The 18,089-nt window shown below is 57.0% G+C and overlaps 1 protein-coding gene across 9 annotated transcripts; it reads right to left on the bottom strand.

The window, feature by feature from the left end:
* Positions 1–51: 51 nt before the first annotated feature.
* On the bottom strand, positions 52–17,616 carry VILL (villin like). 9 transcript variants are annotated; one of them, XM_041734323.1, is made up of 21 exons: positions 17,506–17,586; positions 15,831–17,196; positions 12,842–12,908; positions 12,606–12,680; positions 12,091–12,296; positions 10,566–10,674; positions 9,195–9,305; positions 8,687–8,886; positions 8,214–8,292; positions 8,016–8,114; positions 7,219–7,357; positions 6,475–6,575; positions 5,435–5,572; positions 5,172–5,330; positions 4,488–4,667; positions 3,813–3,958; positions 2,680–2,824; positions 1,511–1,693; positions 1,247–1,318; positions 794–1,045; positions 52–537 (listed from the first exon to the last, which is right to left on the bottom strand). In XM_041734323.1, the coding sequence occupies exons 3-21, from the start codon at positions 12,905–12,907 to the stop codon at positions 424–426; spliced, it is 2,574 nt and encodes an 857-aa protein (XP_041590257.1). In that variant the 5' UTR covers position 12,908; positions 15,831–17,196; positions 17,506–17,586; the 3' UTR covers positions 52–423. The 9 variants fall into 9 exon arrangements, 8 of the variants coding, with proteins under 8 accessions (XP_041590257.1, XP_041590258.1, XP_041590259.1 ...); XM_041734324.1 differs by lacking the exon at positions 15,831–17,196 and having other exon boundaries at positions 17,506–17,616; XM_041734325.1 differs by lacking the exon at positions 17,506–17,586 and having other exon boundaries at positions 16,540–17,475.
* Positions 17,617–18,089: the final 473 nt, after the last annotated feature.

Below are 18,089 nucleotides of genomic sequence, written 5' to 3'. Positions count from 1 at the left end.
GTGTGTGTGTGTGTGAGTGCGCTGGAGCCCCAGCACCTCTCTCTCCACCTCCCCCACACTCACACTGTGAGTACGAGGGTAGTCTGTCCCCTTGGGCAGGAAGGACCAGCAAGAATAAACCCCTCTGTGGAAGATAGTGAAGAGAGCTCAGTCCTCTGGAATGTCCCAGACTATCCCCATCAATCCCAGAGGCCCCTTCTTCCCAGAGGTGGACCAACCCAACAGAGTGATCCACACTTGAAAGTTCACACATCACACCTTGTGAGGGCTACCAGCTTTTATTGACCGAGGTGGAGGGGGTGATCTGGGAGTCTCTGACTAGGGAGTGCCAGCAGGGTCTCCCCGGGGCTCAGGTATGTGTTGAGAAGGTACCCTTGGAGGTCCCGGCCATGTGGGTAGCACCAGCAGGGGCAGGGCCTGGGATCAGAAAAAGCCAAGTTGCTTTTTCTCCTGCTGCTGCCTCCACTTGGCCATGCTATAGAATTCTTCCTTGGATTTCCCAAAGATATCTTGGAAGTCAGAGTCAGAGAGATAGAACTGGTGGGGAGAGGGTACAGGGGAAGAGTTGTCAACTGATCCCAGAATCCTAGCCCATCCACCCAGTGGTGTTATCCCAGGGCTAACGGCTCTCCTCTCCCACATCTCTCTGCCTGTTATCCCATCTGGAACTCATATCTCCCAGGTAGCCTGCCCATTGCCCACCATCTGTGGGCAGTGCCCCAGGGGCCTCCAGCTCAGTTTTAGATGATGCATCAGTGTTGGGGCAGTGAGTGGCAGGGCCTCAGGCACCCACCTCCTTGTGGGCTGGGTCCACGCCCTCTGGCAGGTCCTCAGCAGCTTGGTGCATTAGCTGCTCACGGGGCAGGCTCCCCTTGATGGTGGGTTTGGGGCTGCTGTGGTAGCTGCTGGTGCTGGTGCCACCTCCCTTGGAGTCAAGCTGCAGCTCATTTCCTGAGCCATCCTGGGAGCCCTTGAGGGTTCGTGGGGTCAAGGGGCCTGCCCTGCCATGGCTTGGCCCTCTAGACAGCTGGAAGTTGTTGAGTTCCTGCCCAGAGAGGGGATTCATGCTGGGGAGATGTGGGGAGAAGTTCCCAGAGGGAGACCACACTGAGCCCACTGGCCCCCTTCCCCCACTGCAAACCCTGCCCCCCACCAGGGCCTGGTTCCTGCCTTGCCCATTCTTCCCTTCTGGATCATGCTGACCAAGCCTAGAACCCAGGAGGAGCCTGGGGAACCCAATACTCACTGCTGTGAGCTCAAATATGGCAGGTTTTGCTCCCAGGCCACCATCCACCACCTCCTCATAGGACTGGTTGTTCTGAGGGCAAGAATCAGGGCAGGGGCAGGATGGAGGGCACCACCAGGACCCAGGAGGGGGCCTGCGGACAAGACCAGGTCTGCTCTACCCACACCGGAGGTCCCCAGACAGGGCAATACTTCCTTCCAGTTGGCTCAGGGTGGGCCCCTCTCCCTGAAGTAGGATGGGGCTGGGAGTTGAGGCCTCACTCACAGTCCACTTGTAGGGGTCCCAAGTGAAGAACCATCCAGTGAAGGTAGGAGGCTCATGGCCCTGCTTGATCACCACGATTGGCGTGGCAAGGCTCCTCCCTGCCGGGTGGGTCTTCAGGTACTCCTGGCCCCAGGTCACTGCCTCCTTCCACCCACTGGCAGCTTCTCCAAGCCACAGGAAGATCTGGGCCACAGAGGGGGCCTGGCCTTGGGCGAGTGCAGGGGCTGCCCAGAGCTGACCACTTCCTTCCCACCCCTATCCATTAAATGGTCTCATGGCCCCCAAACATCCCAGCCAACCAGGCCCACCCAGCAGGCTGGCCGCCATACACACACACCCACAGACGTGCTGGAAGGTCACAGGTATGCATGTATACATTCACTCCACAAGTATTTATTGAGCACCTATTGTGTGCCAGGCACTGTTCTAGGCACTGGAGATTCAACAATGAAAAAACGGGTAAAAATCCCTTCCTGCTCTTTATAGAGTTTTCATTTTATTGGGGAAGAAAAACAATAAGTAAAATATGTGCTATATTAGATGGAGAAAAATAAGGCAGGGAAAGAAGACTTGAAGGAGGGTGGGGATGACTATAATTTTACATTAGAATCAGGGAGAGCCTTACTGAGAAGGTGACATCAAGGAGGCCACCGTGGCTATACCAGAGCAAGTGGAGGGGGGCAGAGAGTTGAGGCCACCAGGTCACGTGGGCTGCCATAAGGGCTTTGCTTTTGTCCTGAGTGAGATGGGAACACACAAGCCTCATCACCACATTCACATGGTGTCACTGGCACTGACGTAGACACACACACAGTCACTCGCTACACAGTCACACAAAGGAATCACATACACTCGCATGGTCAGTCATTCAATCTGCAGCCACTATCACTGCCACAGTAGCCACAGGCACGTAGTCACCTGGAATCACACTGCTGTAAGGCACACAGACACAACTACAGGACGGCTCACAATTGCACTGCAGCCCCAGACACAGCCAGTCCCCTGCAGCTTCACTGTGACACAGAGGTGTCCGCGGTCATGCAGTGCACCGTCACTCACGGTGTTACTGTGTCACACACAATCACACAGGCTCACCCGCGACCTGACATGGCTAGGAACCCACAGTTCTGCACACTCAACCCCAGCTGTGGTGGGGGTGGCCGCCTCACCTCCTGCCAAGTGTCCAGTAACATGATGTCATACTTGTCCAGGTCCTCTTGGCTAAAGAACACCACTTCTGTGAGGACCAGCTGACCCATCTGGCTGGAGCACTCAAACAGTCGTGGCTGGAAGCTGGAGACATCCTCGGGAAGCCTGGCCAGTGTGGGCAGCCAGGCTGTGAGGGCTGCAGAGAGAACTGTGCCCCTCATCAGCCTGGACTGAGCTAGCCCTGAGCACAGGGCCCCTGCCCCCAGGATGGGAAACGGCTTCTGGAGCGGGAGGCCTGGACCCTCCTCTGAGCTCCACCCATCCCATAATTTACTCCAGAGGAGCCTGGCTCCTCTCTGGGCCCCAGTGTCCCCATCTGCCAGGGGTGGGAAAGCATGTTATGTGACCTGTCTAGCCATAGCCAGCTGTGACACATGCTGCCCTGGGAATTCCCCTATGAATGGGACCTGGGAAGAGGATGGCAGTCTTATTGGGACTGGGCCGTGGAGGGTGGGGAGGGAGCCTTGAGGAGGGGTGTTAAGCTGGGGCCCTGGCCACCACAGGAGGGAGGAACCCCGGTCCTGGCTGGATGCTCAGGGGACTTGCAGGGGGTACAGTGCACAAACCCAGCCCCACAGACACTCACAGTGGCTCTGACTCAGCAGCCTCCTCCCTTGAAGGCCTCACCCTGCCTTGCCTTCTGATCCACACCCTGTCCTTTAACACACTCCATGCATGCTGTTTATTGACACGTCATGTTACACACACACGCACACACACACGCGCACACACACGCACACACACACTCAGCACCATGACGCCTGGGGACTGTGGCGGGGAATGTGAGAATGGGGCTTTGCCTTCTTGCCCTCTGCCACTGGGAAGGTCCAGGACTGGCCAATGTAGGGAGCATGTTTGGCCAGAAGAGGGCGCCACAACTCTGCTGGTCCTGGCATCTTCCCAGTTACCCAGGACTGCAGAGTGAAGGGTGGGCCCACTCTTCTGAGAACCCCTGGAATGGGGAGCCAAGAGACCTCAGTTCTAGGGTGGCCTCTCCAGCTTTCTGTGTGACGCTGAAGGTAGTCACCCACCCTCTGTGGGTCTCAGTTTCCTCCTCTGTGTAAGGATAACACCCTTCTCCCAACCTTGTTACCTCTTATTGCTGGGGTAGGGAGCCCGGCCCCCCAGGGCCTCCCAGAAGCAGGGAGGCTCCTGACCCTCCAGCACCGTTTCCTTGGTCTCCCCAGAGATGGCAGCGACCACTGTCCGCGCCATCTCACGCTGGTCACCACTGCAGCCCTGGCGGACAAAGCTGGGTGAGGCCCTGAATGGGGAGGGGTCTTCACCTCCACCCCCAGGGGACTCTTGGGGACTGGGCCTGAGACACAGGAGGCCTAGGCTGATGGCAAGGCACACATGAGCAAGCAATCTCCCCTTCCCCATTCCCAGGACTGGGACCTTCTCCTGGTCCAGAGAATGGGATTGGGGACCCCAGGCTCGGGGATCATTTGTGGTTTATTTTGAAGAGCAGAGAAAACTGGACTAGGCCTCCTCTTTTTCCCAAGAGACTCGGTAAGGGTCATGCTCCTTGCTCGAGGCAGGAAAGAGGGGAGGCAACCTGGGCCTGGCCTGACTCTGACCAGTAGAGTCCCAGACCTGCCTGCCAGTCTCAACTCCCTACCCCCACACCAGGCTCCACAGGGAACACTATGGCCTTTCCCCTGCTCTGCTCCTGGCCTATCTGAGGCTGGACATGAAGTCTGCCTCCCCTGTGGAGCAGAGCCATCCCTGCCTGAGGCATAAGTCAAGTGGTCACTGTAAGAGGTACCTTTCCAAACCAGAGGTAACAGATGCTAGCTGTGACCAGCAAGAAGACGTCATTGGAGTTGAGAGCTGAGGCACGGGCCGGCACCTCCATGGTCTTGGTGTTGTAGATGTCAGTGCCTTGCACGTGGAAGAGCCTCATGGCAGATGCTGGCAGCCCCTTCCTGTTGTGCTCCATGCGCCCCTACAAGAGGGCTGGTCCTCAGGATGAGGCTGGGAGCCACCTACCTGTCCCAGTGATGGACAAACTGCCCTGGGGCCCAGCAGACTCTTGCTTAAAGCCACCACTATCTTCGAGACCTTTTGAGTATGGAGTGTGAAGACCTCGTCAGCCTAGGATAGGGAACCAGGCCCTTTCTAAATGAATCCCTCCCCCATCTCCAAGGAGTCAGGTTATGGTTCCTCTAGACCTTGAACACAGAAAATGGAGACCCCAGGCAAGGTCCCACTCCCTTCCAATTCAACTTCTTTACCTGTGCTTCTGCTTTGTGGCTGACTCTGGGGAGCAAGTGAAGAAACTCAGGCGGGGGTCACCCTTGGAGCTCCTGGGTGTCTGACAGCACCAGGAGACCGGGGGGGCGGGTAGGCTAGGTGTTGGGGCTGAAGAGAAACCTAGCCCTTACATAAGGGCTACGGGCACAGGAAGGAGCTGGGGAGTCTGCGGGAACAGCACCAAGGTGGGCCCTACCTGGAAGACCACCAGCTGGCCCTGGAGGATGGCGAGGAAGTGAGGGGGCTCGCTGCCCATGGTAACATGCTCCCGCACCAGAGCTCCATGGTACATGAGGTCCAGCTCCTCCGCGTTACAGTCCAGGGCTTTGATCTCACTTGTGGTGGCCTGGTGGCCCTGCAGGTGAGGGTGGTAAGGGCCTGGGGCAGCTCTTAGATCCCACTCTCAGATCCTCAGCTCTGGGGCTTGAAGGTGCCTACCACCCCCTCAGGCCAGCATACCTGCCACAGGTACAGAATATACTGGACGCGGCCCATCTTTTGGTATGTATAGAGGACAAGGTAGCAGTTGCCCGCATACAATTGTCCGTGATGCTTGGGGTCCATGGGTTGTCTGCATAAGTCCTGGATGCACCATACCTGGGGAACAGGGGAACAGTGGGCACAGGTGGCTCCTTCATTTGAACCAGCCCGCCCAGCTTGTGCCCAACCAGAGAGCTCTCCTCAGCCTAGGGGCAGGACTCATCTGTGCAGGCAAAGGCTCTGCTGGGCCACAGGCAGGTTAGGGGCGGGCAGGTCCTGGCACAGCTGCTTGCTGTTCAGGCCAGGGCAGAGAAAGCTGGGCAGACACAAGGCTTTGGGGCTCTTGGAAAAATTCTCTTTTCTCACGTGTCACTTAAAAAGACAAAGTTTGGGGATCCCTGGGTGGCGCAGCGGTTTGGCGCCTGCCTTTGGCCCAGGGCGCGATCCTGGAGACCCGGGATCGAATCCTACATCAGGCTCCCGGTGCATGGAGCCTGCTTCTCCCTCTGCCTATGTCTCTGCCTCCCTCTCTTTCTCTCTCTGTGACTATCATAAATAAATAAAAATTAAAAAAAAATCAAATTGCTTTAAAAAAAAAAAAGACAAAGTTTGTTCAAAGGTTTAAAGGAAAATACTTCCTTACACTAAATAGTGTGATTTTCTGTTCCTGTGGGGAGAGAGCCTGGGCTCTGGAGCCAGGCAGATCCTCATCAAATTCCAGGTAGTGAGACCTTCCAAGCTTCAGCTTTTCCCACCTGTAAAGTGGGTGTAACACCCACCTGACAATGGCAGGAAACAATGCCTGGGCATCCTGTGCCCACACAGAGCCTGACAGCTCTCTCTGGGGAAGATGTCTCCTGGACCAGAGCAACCAGAATCCAAGTACACATGCCCCTGGGTGTCCCTGTGTGATGTGCAATTGTGTGTACGTGGGGCACTTTAGTGGCCATGTGGGTCACCTGAGGGCAAAGCCCACCCCTGTGTGCCTATCTCCTCCCAGCTACGTTAATGCCCCTTACCTCCACCTGCCCAGAGGCGTCGTCCACCATCCTGAGCTGGGCCGCTAGCTCAGGCTGACTGTGCAGCTTACCCACATCCAGCCTTCCCCGAATCAATTCACCTAAGGGAGGGCGTAGGGTATCACCGGCATCCTCACCCCCGCTAACCTCGCCCAGCCCATCACTCGAGAAGGGCCTCTGGCGGCGCGCCCCACCCTGAGGCGCTTCCTGGGTGCCGCTCCTTGTCCGTCCCACTCCAACCCCCAGACCCGGCCCCGCGTCTGCAGCGCGCGTATCCCCACAACTACTCGGGCCCCGTCCCGCGCATTCCTCCCTCCCGCAGAGGTTCTGGGTGCCGCCCCGCCCGCTCTCATCCCGCGGAGGCGCTGGGTGCCGCCCCGCAGGCCCCGCCCCCGCCCCGCCCCGCCCGCAGGCCCCGCCCCGCCCCGCAGGCCCCGCCCCGCCCCGCCCCGCCCGCAGGCCCCGCCCCGCAGGCCCCGCCCCGCCCGCAGGCCCCCGCCCCGCAGGCCCCGCCCCGCTCCGGCCCCGCAGGCCCCGCCCCGCTCCGGCCCCGCCCCGGCCCCCGCCGGCCCCGCCCCCCGCCCCGCCCGCAGGCCCCCGCCCCCGCCCCGCCCTGCAGGCCCCGCCCCCGCAGGCCCCGCCCCGCTCCGGCCCCGCCCCGGCCCGCGCCCCCGCAGGCCCCGCCCCCGCAGGCCCCGCCCCGCCCTGCAGGCCCCGCCCCCCAGGCCCCTGCCTCCGGCTCACTCATCCCGTGGAGGTTCCTGTTCTCTGGCTTCCTCGTAGACCAGGCCTGGAAGAGCTGTTTGAACGCGGCCGACTCGGCGCCGTCGTTCACCACCTCCACGTTTGTGTAGGTCGGGTAGCCCTTGGCCTGGATGAAGGCCTGGGGCGGGGGCTCTGTCAGGCGTGCGGCCCGGGGCCCCCTCGCCGCTCCACCCCCAGGGCCCTGCGGCTCAGCCCAGCCCGGAGCAGCATTCGTTAACCGGGCTCATGACCCGCTTAAGAAGTTGGCTCCTCCGCTACCTACTTCTCTGAGGTCCCTGAGAACAGGCAGGGTCCCCTCAATCTGCACCTCGGGAAGGGCGGGCCATGACAACACCCCCAAACCTCAGGCAGAGCCCTGTCTCCCTCGAAAAGGAGGGGGCGCCCAGTGCAGCAGGCTTCTCGGCCTGCAAAGGGGCCTTTCACATGATTTTGGGGTGCTAACTGGTCACCCGCTCCAACTCCTATCAAGGGTCCCAGGGCAGGCTGCAAGCCCCTATGTTTCCCCTCAGACCCCTGGGCAGAGCTGTGTCTCCCTCTTAAGATGGGGGCGGGGGTAGGGGGGCGCTTTGTCTCTAGGCTCCAGACTTTGTCTCTTAGGGCTCCCAGGGCAGGATGTATCCTCCTCCTGGCCCAAGGGCACCTCCCCTTAAAGACCCCAGGAACGTGGATGGCTCCTAGCTTAGAATGGTACTGCCATTTCTTCCCTCACACCCCAGGGCAGAGCTCCCCCTTCCACCCCCAGGCAGCCCCCTTGAGCCAGGGCCCAACAGCTTCACCAGAGCCCGGCTGAAGGCGGCCTTTTTCTCTTGGACGCCAGACATGCGTCCCTGCCACACATAGATCTTGGACCCGCCCTGATCCAGGATGTAGTAGTCCTGGGAGCAAGAGAGGGACAGGTCAGGAGGTGGTGCAGGCTGGGTTGGGGTTGTGGGTGGGTGGGGATGGATGAGGTGGCTGGGGGCAGGCCGCCTCACCTCCTCTCGCAGCAGGTCTTGAGTTAGTGGGCAGGTGGCCAACTCCTGGATCACCGAGTCCTCCTCCTTCTCACAGACACTGGGGACAGGCATCCAGATGAAGGCAGCCCAGCCCCCGTGGGCCCTGCTCCAGTCCAGCCTCCTTTAGCCTCCCCGCCCCACCTCCCTGAGGCAGAAGGCATGGGGTCTGGGGCCCTGAGTTGAAGTCTTGACTTCACTGCAGCCTTGCTGTGGAGCCTCGGGTAGCTCCCTTAGGTAACCCTCCAGTGCCTTAGTTGCCCTATCTGTACAGTGGGTTTCTCAGAAGGGCAGTCATGCAAGACTACAGACTGGGCCCAAAGCCCCACGTGGCTTGGTCCAGAAAGCATGGGCCTTTCCTGGAGAGCTTTCTAGAGACATTGTTATTGAAATAATGATAGACATGCAGACCCAGGCTATTCCACCCACCCTGCCCATTCCCAGGGTCTTCTCACTGGTAGAGGCGGACACTGGCCTTCTGCAGCTGGTTAATACTCTTGTTGGGCACGGAGGCAGGCAGGTTGCCCACTCTGCAGCCCAGCACAGCTTCCATGATCCTCATGAGGTCAGTGGCTTTGACCTCGTCATCAATCACACCAATCTGTGCGCGACCACCACGCTCCCTGTCCTGGAGGCTGCAGGTCAGGGCCAGTCCCTGTAGGACAGGACCTGGCCATCAGGGCTCTCCCAGCAGGCTCCTCACCCCCCTACTGCTCAGATAGTCCTAGATCCCTCCTGTCACAACTCAGCTCCCAGAAGCTGGAGTCGGGGAGGTGTTACCGTATCCTGGCACTCAAGGATACCACCAGTGCAGGGTCTGGACTCAGCTGGCACAAAGTAGGAGCTTCTCATATTGTAGTGGAGAACCAAGCCCACCTCTTGGGGTGGCTGGAGCATGGGCATCTGGAGGATCACCCTTCTCCCTGAGCCCTGCATCCCTTACCTCTCAGGGTAGACACTGACCCGCGCCTTCTCAGAAATGCTGGTCTCAGGCCCATTCCACTGGATCATCATCTTGCCCAGGTCCAGCAGGAAGATGTCACTCTTATTAAAGCTGTTCCAAGAGAGCTCCACCTGCCAGAGCCAGGAGGGATGGCCCAGGAAACAGGGTGTCATACCACCAGCACCGAGGCGGAGGGGTACCACAGCCTATTTCCACCCACATGAGCAGAGTCCACTTGTGTGCACGAAGCTGTGAGCAACTGTGTATATGTGTGACCAGTATTGTGGAGCACAGGCATGCCTCTGTGTGACCATGTGAAACCTTGAAGGTCACTCTGTGGGCGTAGCTGTGTGCATCTCTAGGCACATGTGACTTTAGGTAATGCTGCATTTCACAGGGTGTATGTGATTATGACACTTAATGCATGTTGGTAGCTGCACAAATGTAGTTGTACATGTGTATACAACTGGGGTGTGCATATCCATTTATCCACATGTGTAGATATGTGTGCACATGCGCATGCGTATATCTACAGGGACACATCAAATGTGAACAAGTGTGTGAGCTCATGGGTGACAATGTATATATGCCTGAGTGGGGGCAGTGTGCTACCTGTGGATGAGGATAGTTCTCATCCAAACAGAGACACTCTGGGGAGTAAAAGGAGGGACTCTAATGATACTATGCAGGCAAAACCTTGCCCTGTGTGTTTTCCCTGCAGGTCCAGGGAGATAGGGTCACTGAATCTGTGGGGACAGTGAGTGAGCCTGTGTGGGGGTGTCACAGGGCTGCCATATACCATATAGACAGTAACGTGCACAAGTCAGGTGTCACCACTGACATCACAGACATCACACATCTGAATGTTCACGATACCAAATCCCTCCCAAATGGCAGCAATGTGTCTTGTTCTAAAAAGATCCCATTACTTGCCTGACAGATGGAAGTAATGGGCACTCTACAGACTAGGGTGGGCTTGGGGGGGGGGGGACAAGTGGGAGACGCTGTGTGTTCCTGTGGGTGGTAAGGATGGTGTGTATGAAGAGCATGGGGCTGTGCACCCCCCACCCCACATCATGCTACTTCCCATTGTACTGCTTACAGGGACCATCCAGGTGCACCATTCTCTGCCTCACCTCCCCAGGTTCTTCATATGCCATGGGATGGATGAGAAAACAGGGTCAGAGGAGCCATGGTAAGGTGGAGCTAGAAGCTTGGCTCTGCCTCTGCTCTCCTCTCCTCATTTAAGAGAGGTCATCTGGGAAGGCTGACAGCCCATGGTCTCCTCCCCCTGCCCTGCCTCCACCCTCCACACTTCCCTATACTGCCCTACGCACATCGCACATCCTGACCTGAGCCCAAGGATGAAGTGGCATCCCAGCAGCCCTCACCTCAGTGGCTGATACGTGCTTCCTCCCTTGGATGTGCAGCAGTCGCTGGATGTTGTACATGTTGGTCTCCACATGCTTGAGGGCAGAGGCCAGGCCACCTTTCCTGTAGCTGAGGAGGGAATGGGGTCTCCTGTAAGACTGCATGTTGCTACGTGCAGGAGTGAGCACAGTTGTGAGCACATGTGTACACATATATCTGTGTACAAGTAGGGGCATATGGGTATCTGTCCATGGAAGGATAGACCCAAGTGAGTGGAATTTGGGCAACAGCATACATGTGTGCCCATGGACACATTTGCATGTTGGTGTGCCCACCTACCGGCCCATCTCATAGGACTGGTGTGTTTTCTGCCTGTGCTCATATAAACACGTCCATCTGTATACCATATGCATGTGTGAGGCTTAACTGTACAAAACAGAAATGATCAAATATTGGCATTTTCCTATGGTTTAACCTAATCTATTGCAACTATTAATTTAATACAGATTTGAAGCAATTTACAGCCAAAGACATATTTTTCCTAGGCACAGTAACATAGAGGCAAACTCAAAACAACACTGGTATCCACTCCTGGGTATATCCCCGAGAGAAGTGAAAACCCTGTCCACACAAAGCTTGTAGACAAGATGGATGTTAACTAAACTTAGGGTGGTGATCACGTCATAATAGCTGTAAGTCAAGGGACGCCTGGGTGGCTCAGCAGTTGAGCATCTGCCTTTGGCCCAGGGTGTGTGATCCCGGAGTCTGGGGATCAAGTCCCACATCAGGCTCCTTTCGGGGAGTCTGCTTCTCCCTCTGCCTGTGTCTCTGCCTCTCTCTCTGTGTGTCTCATGAATAAATAAAATCTTTTAAAAATTAAAATACTTGTAAGTCAAACCATCATGCTGTACACCTCAAACTATACAGTGATGTATGTCAATGATATCAATAAAACTGGAAAAAAACCAACCCAAAACATGTATACAAATATTCATAACAGCATTATCCATAACAGCCCCTAAGGGTTAGCAATTCAAATATTCTGGAAGTGATTAATGCATACACAAAACGGGTTCCCACATCACGTGTTGTATAATTCCATTTATAAAAATGTCCAGAATAGGCAAGTCTATACAGAGTGAGGGACGAAAGTGTTGGGTGGGGGGAGACAGGGAGTGTTGTGAAGGGTATGGGGCTTCTTTTTGGGGTGATGGTTGCACAAGTCTGTGACTATATGAGAAGTCACTGAATTTATACACTATTTTTTTTTAAAGATTGTATTTATTTATTCATGAGACCCAGAGAGAGAGGCAGCGACACAGGCGGAGGAGAAGCAGGCTGCCTGCGGGGAGCCCGAGGCGGGCCTCGACCCGGGAACCCGGGATCACACCCTGGGCTCACGCTCAACCGCTGCGCCTCCAGGCGTCCCACATTCACACTCTAAAAGGGTCGCTATGAGACCCGTTTGTAACTCAGGAAAGGCGTCTCCCCCAGGCCCTGGAATCCGCCAGGCCTCCCAGCCACCCGCCCAGGCCCAGCACTTACAGGACGCCCGGACGGAAGTAGCTGCGGAAACAGTCGGACTCGTGGCCCTGCGCCTCCCGGTGCTGCACGGCGGCCCCGCCCAGCGCCTCCAGCAGGTGCTGCACGAAGGCGCCCGCCGAGCCCTGCGCCTCCGCGCCCGCCTCCTTCCCCACCCAGTAGTGCAGGTCGCTGGATGCCCCCTGAGTGGCCTTCAGGCTCCGGGGAACCTAAAGCACAGGTGTTTGTGGGGGGGAGGGGGAGTGGGGAGTGCGGGATGGCTTGCAGAAGACCCAGGGGTGGAGTGGACCCAGGTCCTGGATGCTCTGACCGCCTTCAAGGGACTGGGCAGGTGCCTCCACCCATAGGAGGTTCAGAATGGGGAGGGAAGGCCGAAGAAGCCTCAAAGGCGGCAGCCCCCTCATGGGATGGACTCTAGGGCAGCCAGTCTGCCTCTTCCCGACGCAGAGCCTCATCTGCATGATCAGACTCCCCAGCGGGGCCAAGCCACCCCTCAGACAGACTCCCCAAATGCTCACATGGAGGACGATGTAGCAGTGTTCCTCAAAGAAGTTCCCATAAGCCCTTTCAGGTACTGGCACCATCCTCTGGTTCTGGGAGAATGGGACACCTATTGACAACTCGGCAGGACAACTCAGCCATGACCCTCTGGGGTGGGGTGGAGGAGGGAGCTCTGAGTTGGCAGGTAGTGGGGGGAGCCCTAGTCTCAGAGACTGCTGTGTCACCATCTCTGCTGTCTGGTGGTACCCCTCACCTCAATGATCCATACGTGGAGGTCCCTGTGGCTCGCAATGGCTGGGAGGCCTTTGTTGATGTCCATCCTAGGCCAGGCGGGAATGAGGGAGGAAATGACAAAAGCTGGAGTTCTCATTCTCAGGCCCTGGCTGTCTGTGCTCTGTGCTCCAAGCAGGAACTCTCCCCACCTGCAGCTCTCCAAAGCACCAACATCATAGAACACACCTTTCATCAGAAGGGCTCTATAAATACCCAAATGCCAGCAAACCAGGACAGGTACTGCAGACACTGGCACAGAGGCTTTGCAAGCAGGGACCTGGTTTGTTGTCTGTGGTTATGCTCTTGAAAGAGGGCCAAGCTCTGTGGGCAGGGATGAGTTTTGAACACAGGGACCTCTGCAAACAGGGAGTTAGAAACAGGTATGTAGACAGACAAGATCTGCAGCTAGGGACAGCCATGGGGAACAATGACAGGTTGTGCAGACAGGCAAGAGTTCTGCTAGTAAAAGAACAGATTCTGCAGCCAGGGATAGGCTCAGCAAACAGGCTCTTGAAATGAGACTAAATCCTGTAGATTTTGTCTACAGGATTCAAAGCTGCAAACAAGCCTAGGTCTTCCAGTTAGGGGACAGGCTATGCCAAGAGAGACCACACAGGCAGAGAGTGATAGATTCTGTGGATAGAGAAAGGCTCTACATATAAGCAAGGCTCTGCAAACAGGGACGACTTCCTCAGACTGAAGAAAGAGCTGCAACAGTCACAGGTTCTCCTGACAAAAATGAGTTCTGTGGTCAAGGACCATCTGTGTGTATCGGGACAGCCTGCAAAAAGAGACACAGACTCTATCCAGGGAAATTCAGACAGGCCAGGGAAACAAGCAAAGGCCATGAACACAAAAAAGACTCAAACAGCCACAGACTTGGCAGATATGGAGGAGCTACACAGACTGGGGAAGGCTCTGTAAATTTCGGTGAGGACAAACCCTTAAGATAGGGACTCTTTGCATAAGGGACAGACTGTAGATATGGACAGGTACATAGAAAGGATAGGCTCTGCAAACAGACGAGGCAGGTTCTTTAAGCAAGCAAAGTTTCTAGGCATGGTCAGACGCTGCATCCAGGAACAGCCTTGGAAAACAGACTCAAATCCTACATACAAAGAGATGGGAAAAGCTGGGCAAACACCCATCAATTCTGCCAAGAGACCCAAACTCTGAAAAAAAAGACAGAGGCTCTGCAGACAGAGGCTCTACAGTCAGAGACTTTGCACTTTGTAAGCCTACACATGCCCTGCAAACAGACAGGTTCTGAAACAATGACAGCCTCTTCAGAGCAGGCAGGGTTTGCTGAAATGAGCTGGCAGGGAAATCAACTTTGTGTTCAAGCCCACGGGTCCTGGATCTTGAAACAGGACTGGGTCTATAGAGAGCCCAGGTTCTGCAAATAGGGACAGAGTTGATAGAGAAAGATGAATTCTGGAAAAGGATACTCTGTAAATAGGGGAAGGTTCTGCTAACAGTTATACGTAGAATTAGGAACGGAGTGTGTGGGCAGGCAGAGGCTCTGCAAACAGGGATGTGCTATGCAGAGAGACATAGCTGCTCCCAGACAGATACAGCGTCCTCTGACAGTGATAACTCTTCACAGGACTAGATCCTGCAGGCAGATATCGTTTCCATTCAGGGAAATTCAAATAGGATGTGCAAGCAGTTAAAAGCCCTAAAAAGATGTCATAGATTGTACAAATAGGGCTCAGATCCTGCAGACAGAATCAGACTCTGAAATAGGAAAAGACTCTGCAAACAGGGGCATAGTCTATGGACAGAGACACTTACTGCAGAGGAAATAGGGTCTGCTGATAGGGACAGGTACTGTAAACAAAGCTTTGCAAACAGGAGCAGTGTCTTCCGGCAGAAAGAGGTATCCCAGACAAGGACACCAGACAAGCTCCGTAGACAGGGATACGTTCTACGTGCAGGGCAGCTTCTGCCATAAAAGTCAATCTTATACATAGAGGAGTCGGGACATACTGTTTAAAAATACAGGTACAACCAATAAAAATTAATTTATTAAAAAAAATTAAAAAAATAAAAAAAATAAAAGGGCAAAAAAAAAAAAAAAAACAGGTACTGGGAGACTCAGTCGGTTAAGTGTCTGCCTTTGGCTCAGGTCATGATCTCAGGGTCCTGGGATGGAGCCCCACGTCAGGTGCCCCTGCTCAGCAGGGAGTCTGCTTGTGCCTCTCCCCCTTCTCTCAAATAAATACAATCTTAAGAAGAAAAAAAAGACACATTCTGAAAAAAGACCCTGAAAAGAGCCTCTAGACCTAGGCTCAGGAAAGAAACAGACAAAAAGAAGTTTCTGCAAACTCAGGACAGACTCTGCACACAAGGATCGTCTCTGGAGACTGTGATGGAGTCTGTAGCAAGCAACAGGCTTAGCTAACCTGAGAGGCCTGGTAAATCCAGCAGAGGCGCTCTTAAATTCTGAAACAGAGCTGAACTCTTAATACAAACAGACCTGTGAACAGACACAGGCTCTGCAAACAGTGACTTGGCTCCCCCTTCACTCAGTACTGTGGTTCTGGGTGTACCTGGGAGAGCAGCATGGACTGAGAGGTATCTGGGGAGGAAGGGGCTCTCGATCTCATTACATCAGCAGACAACTCTTGACTCCCCCCAGGCTTCCCCATAGCAGTGCTTCGGAAACCTCTGTGGGAGGTCTGGTCATTCCTTCATCTGTGGAAGTTCTTTCTTCATCTAACCTAAATCCCGCCAGCTGCAGAGTTTGCTTCTTGCTGCTGTGGGGCTCCAGATTCAGAATCACCACTCTCAGAATTTCTCTTTCCTAGAGACCTATGGTGTCGGTTCCTCTCCCCTCCCCACCCCAGTCCAGCCCCGTCTTAGCAATGGTAGGAACCCCTGAGGCTCCGCTGACCCTGCATGACTGGGGCAGAGGAGGTAGGGGGAGAGTTAGGGACTTGTAGAATCAGGGGCTTACTGTGACTTACGAAGAGTCACCTGCGTGCCTTGCACCTTTGTCCAGGGCCCCTGAGGGCGGGCTCAGGCCCCGGGGAGCTCGGAGGTCCCTACGGAATTCCAGGCCGTCTCAAAGAGGGTCACGGTGGCCTCTGGAAGCTTGGAGTGGTGAGCATGGCAGGGAGCTGCCTGGAGCGGGCTGGGTAGAGCAGGACCCTGCGGGGGCTCCCTGCTGAAGCAGAGGCCTCCAGGGGCAGGGGCCTGTCCTCTCACTTCCTGCCAGCTCCCAGCTGCCCCATAGCCCGCAGGTACTCAGTGGCAACTATCCATACCTACCCAGGGAGGGTGGAGGGACGGCGGGGCCACCATGGCTCTGAGCCCAGAACTGCTGTTGCAGTACCTGCCACGCTGTGTGACAGTGATGCGGGTGATGGGCAGCCATGGTGATCGTGTAAAGGTGATGACACCGGGGGACAGGCACAGTGACATTCAGTGGTGATGGACAGAAGCATTGTCCAGGGACAGCAGGCAGGGCACAGGTGGGTAGTGGCCAGAGGTATAAACTATGGGCTGCGGTCATGTGACAGAGTGACAGGAAGCCTGGCTGGCCACCGCACTGTGGTCACCAGTGACCCGTGGGGGACAGGAGAGTCAAACTGGAGACCAGATGGCCGGGACTGGGCAGGGTCAGCATCACCTGCAGCAGGCGGGAAGGGTGCCTCGAATCCAGGTGCAGCTTACCTTGTGGGCTCTGGGGGCCTGAGTCCCTCACCCCCACGTAAGCTGGGTTCTGGGGCTGGAGAGGGATTCTCACAGGGATCCCGGAGCACCTCTCTCTCCCCTAGGCAGTCTCCTTCTCCCTTGGGGTGGAGGGGGGGCAGGGGGCGGGGAGGGCTTCCCTTCCCAGAGGGCCCCCTCTAAACTGTCAAGCCCTCCCACCTAGAGCCCCTCCCCCCTCCTTCTGGAAGCCCCTTCCTCTTCCTGGGGGCTCACCCCCTGCAGCCCAGGACCCCCTTCTCTCCCAGACACCCAGTTCCTTCTCTGACAAATTCCCCTCCCCCTCCCCCCATGCTCCCTCCTTTCCTGGGGCCACCTCTGTCCCCACTGGGCACTCCTTCCCCCAGGTATCCCCCCTCCCCAGCCCCCTTCCTCTGCCTTCCCGGCCCCCAGCGCTCCCTACACTGTCCCAGAGGCCCCTCTCCCCAACCTCCCTGCAGCACCCCTTCCCTTCCCCAGTGCCCCCTGGCTCCCCTGGCCTCCCCTTCTCTCGCCTGGGCCCTCCTCACTGCCAGGTGCTCCCTTCCTTCTCCAGATGCCCTCTCCTTTCCTGGGCTCCTCCTCTCCCGAGGGGGGCCCCCTCTTCTGGAGCCCGGAGGTCACTTCCTCCTCCTGAGGGACCTGTGGCAGGCGGGACCCTGAGGTCACTCCGCCCGAAATGCAGGAAGTGGGGAGGGGCGCCGCCCACGGGAGTGGGGGTAGGGGGTGCGGGGCCTGGCCCCCAGGTGCTCCCACCCTGGCCCACGGAGCCTCCACCCGTACAGGATCTGCCACCTTCTCCCCATCGGTCGCCGGGGGGCGCCTGCCCTTCCTCTCCCACCGCGTGTCCACTCGCTGCCTTCCACGTTCCGATGACCCCGCGGGACACCCCAGACTCGGAGCAGACCCCAACCCCACCCCCGACCCTGGGCCCCTCACTGCCAGGCCTACCTGCTGCCAGGTGCTCTCTTCCTGGGCCAGTGGGCAGTGCCGGCTGTCCCCCAGCCCGCCCTGCTCTGTAATTCGACCCCTGCTCCACCGCCTGTGGGCTGGGCCTCAAAAGCACTCAGTCAGTCAGTCAGTTAACAAATATTGACTCAGCTCCCAGGCCGTGGTCCACAGGGCCACAGCTGGTCGGCCAGGCCTCACCTCCTGGGGACTGGCGGCCAGAAGGGCACGGAGGCCTGGGCTGCTCTAAGATGCGGGGTGTGGAATATAGGATCACTTTCCTGAGAGCCTGAGGAGCCCCTGATCTGCGACCCCCAGAAGGCCAGGCCATCCCAACAAACCTTAGGAGGCAGGAGGACCATGGCTGTTGGGATTGGGGGTGGCAATCTGGCTCCATGAGACCCCGGTCACTTCAGGAGGTGGGGGAGGTGGCCAGGGCTCCCTCTAGCATCTCTGCTATCCTGGGCGCTCCCAGTTTGGCCTTGCTGCCCAGCACCGTCCCCCCCGGGGGACTCGGATACCCATGGTGGGAGAGGCCAGCCTGGCCCTTGCAGGGAAGACACCTTTCCCACACCTCGGGCTGCTCC

This window comes from Vulpes lagopus, chromosome 19 (assembly GCF_018345385.1).
Source record: "Vulpes lagopus strain Blue_001 chromosome 19, ASM1834538v1, whole genome shotgun sequence".
Taxonomy (NCBI): domain Eukaryota; kingdom Metazoa; phylum Chordata; class Mammalia; order Carnivora; family Canidae; genus Vulpes; species Vulpes lagopus.
Note: the sequence above shows the minus strand (reverse complement) of the source record. Positions and strands in the feature narration are given on the sequence as shown.

Coding starts and splice junctions, on each gene's coding strand:
- VILL (XM_041734321.1), bottom strand. CDS start 13,054: ATGAAAGGTGTGTTCTATGATGTTGGTGCTTTGGAGAGCTGCAGGTGG. Junction 2,825..3,812: donor CCCTACCCCAGCAATAAGAG/GTAACAAGGTTG, acceptor CACACTGGCCAG/GCTTCCCGAGGATGTCTCCA. Junction 1,694..2,679: donor TACTGGACACTTGGCAGGAG/GTGAGGCGGCCA, acceptor TCTGTGGCCCAG/ATCTTCCTGTGGCTTGGAGA.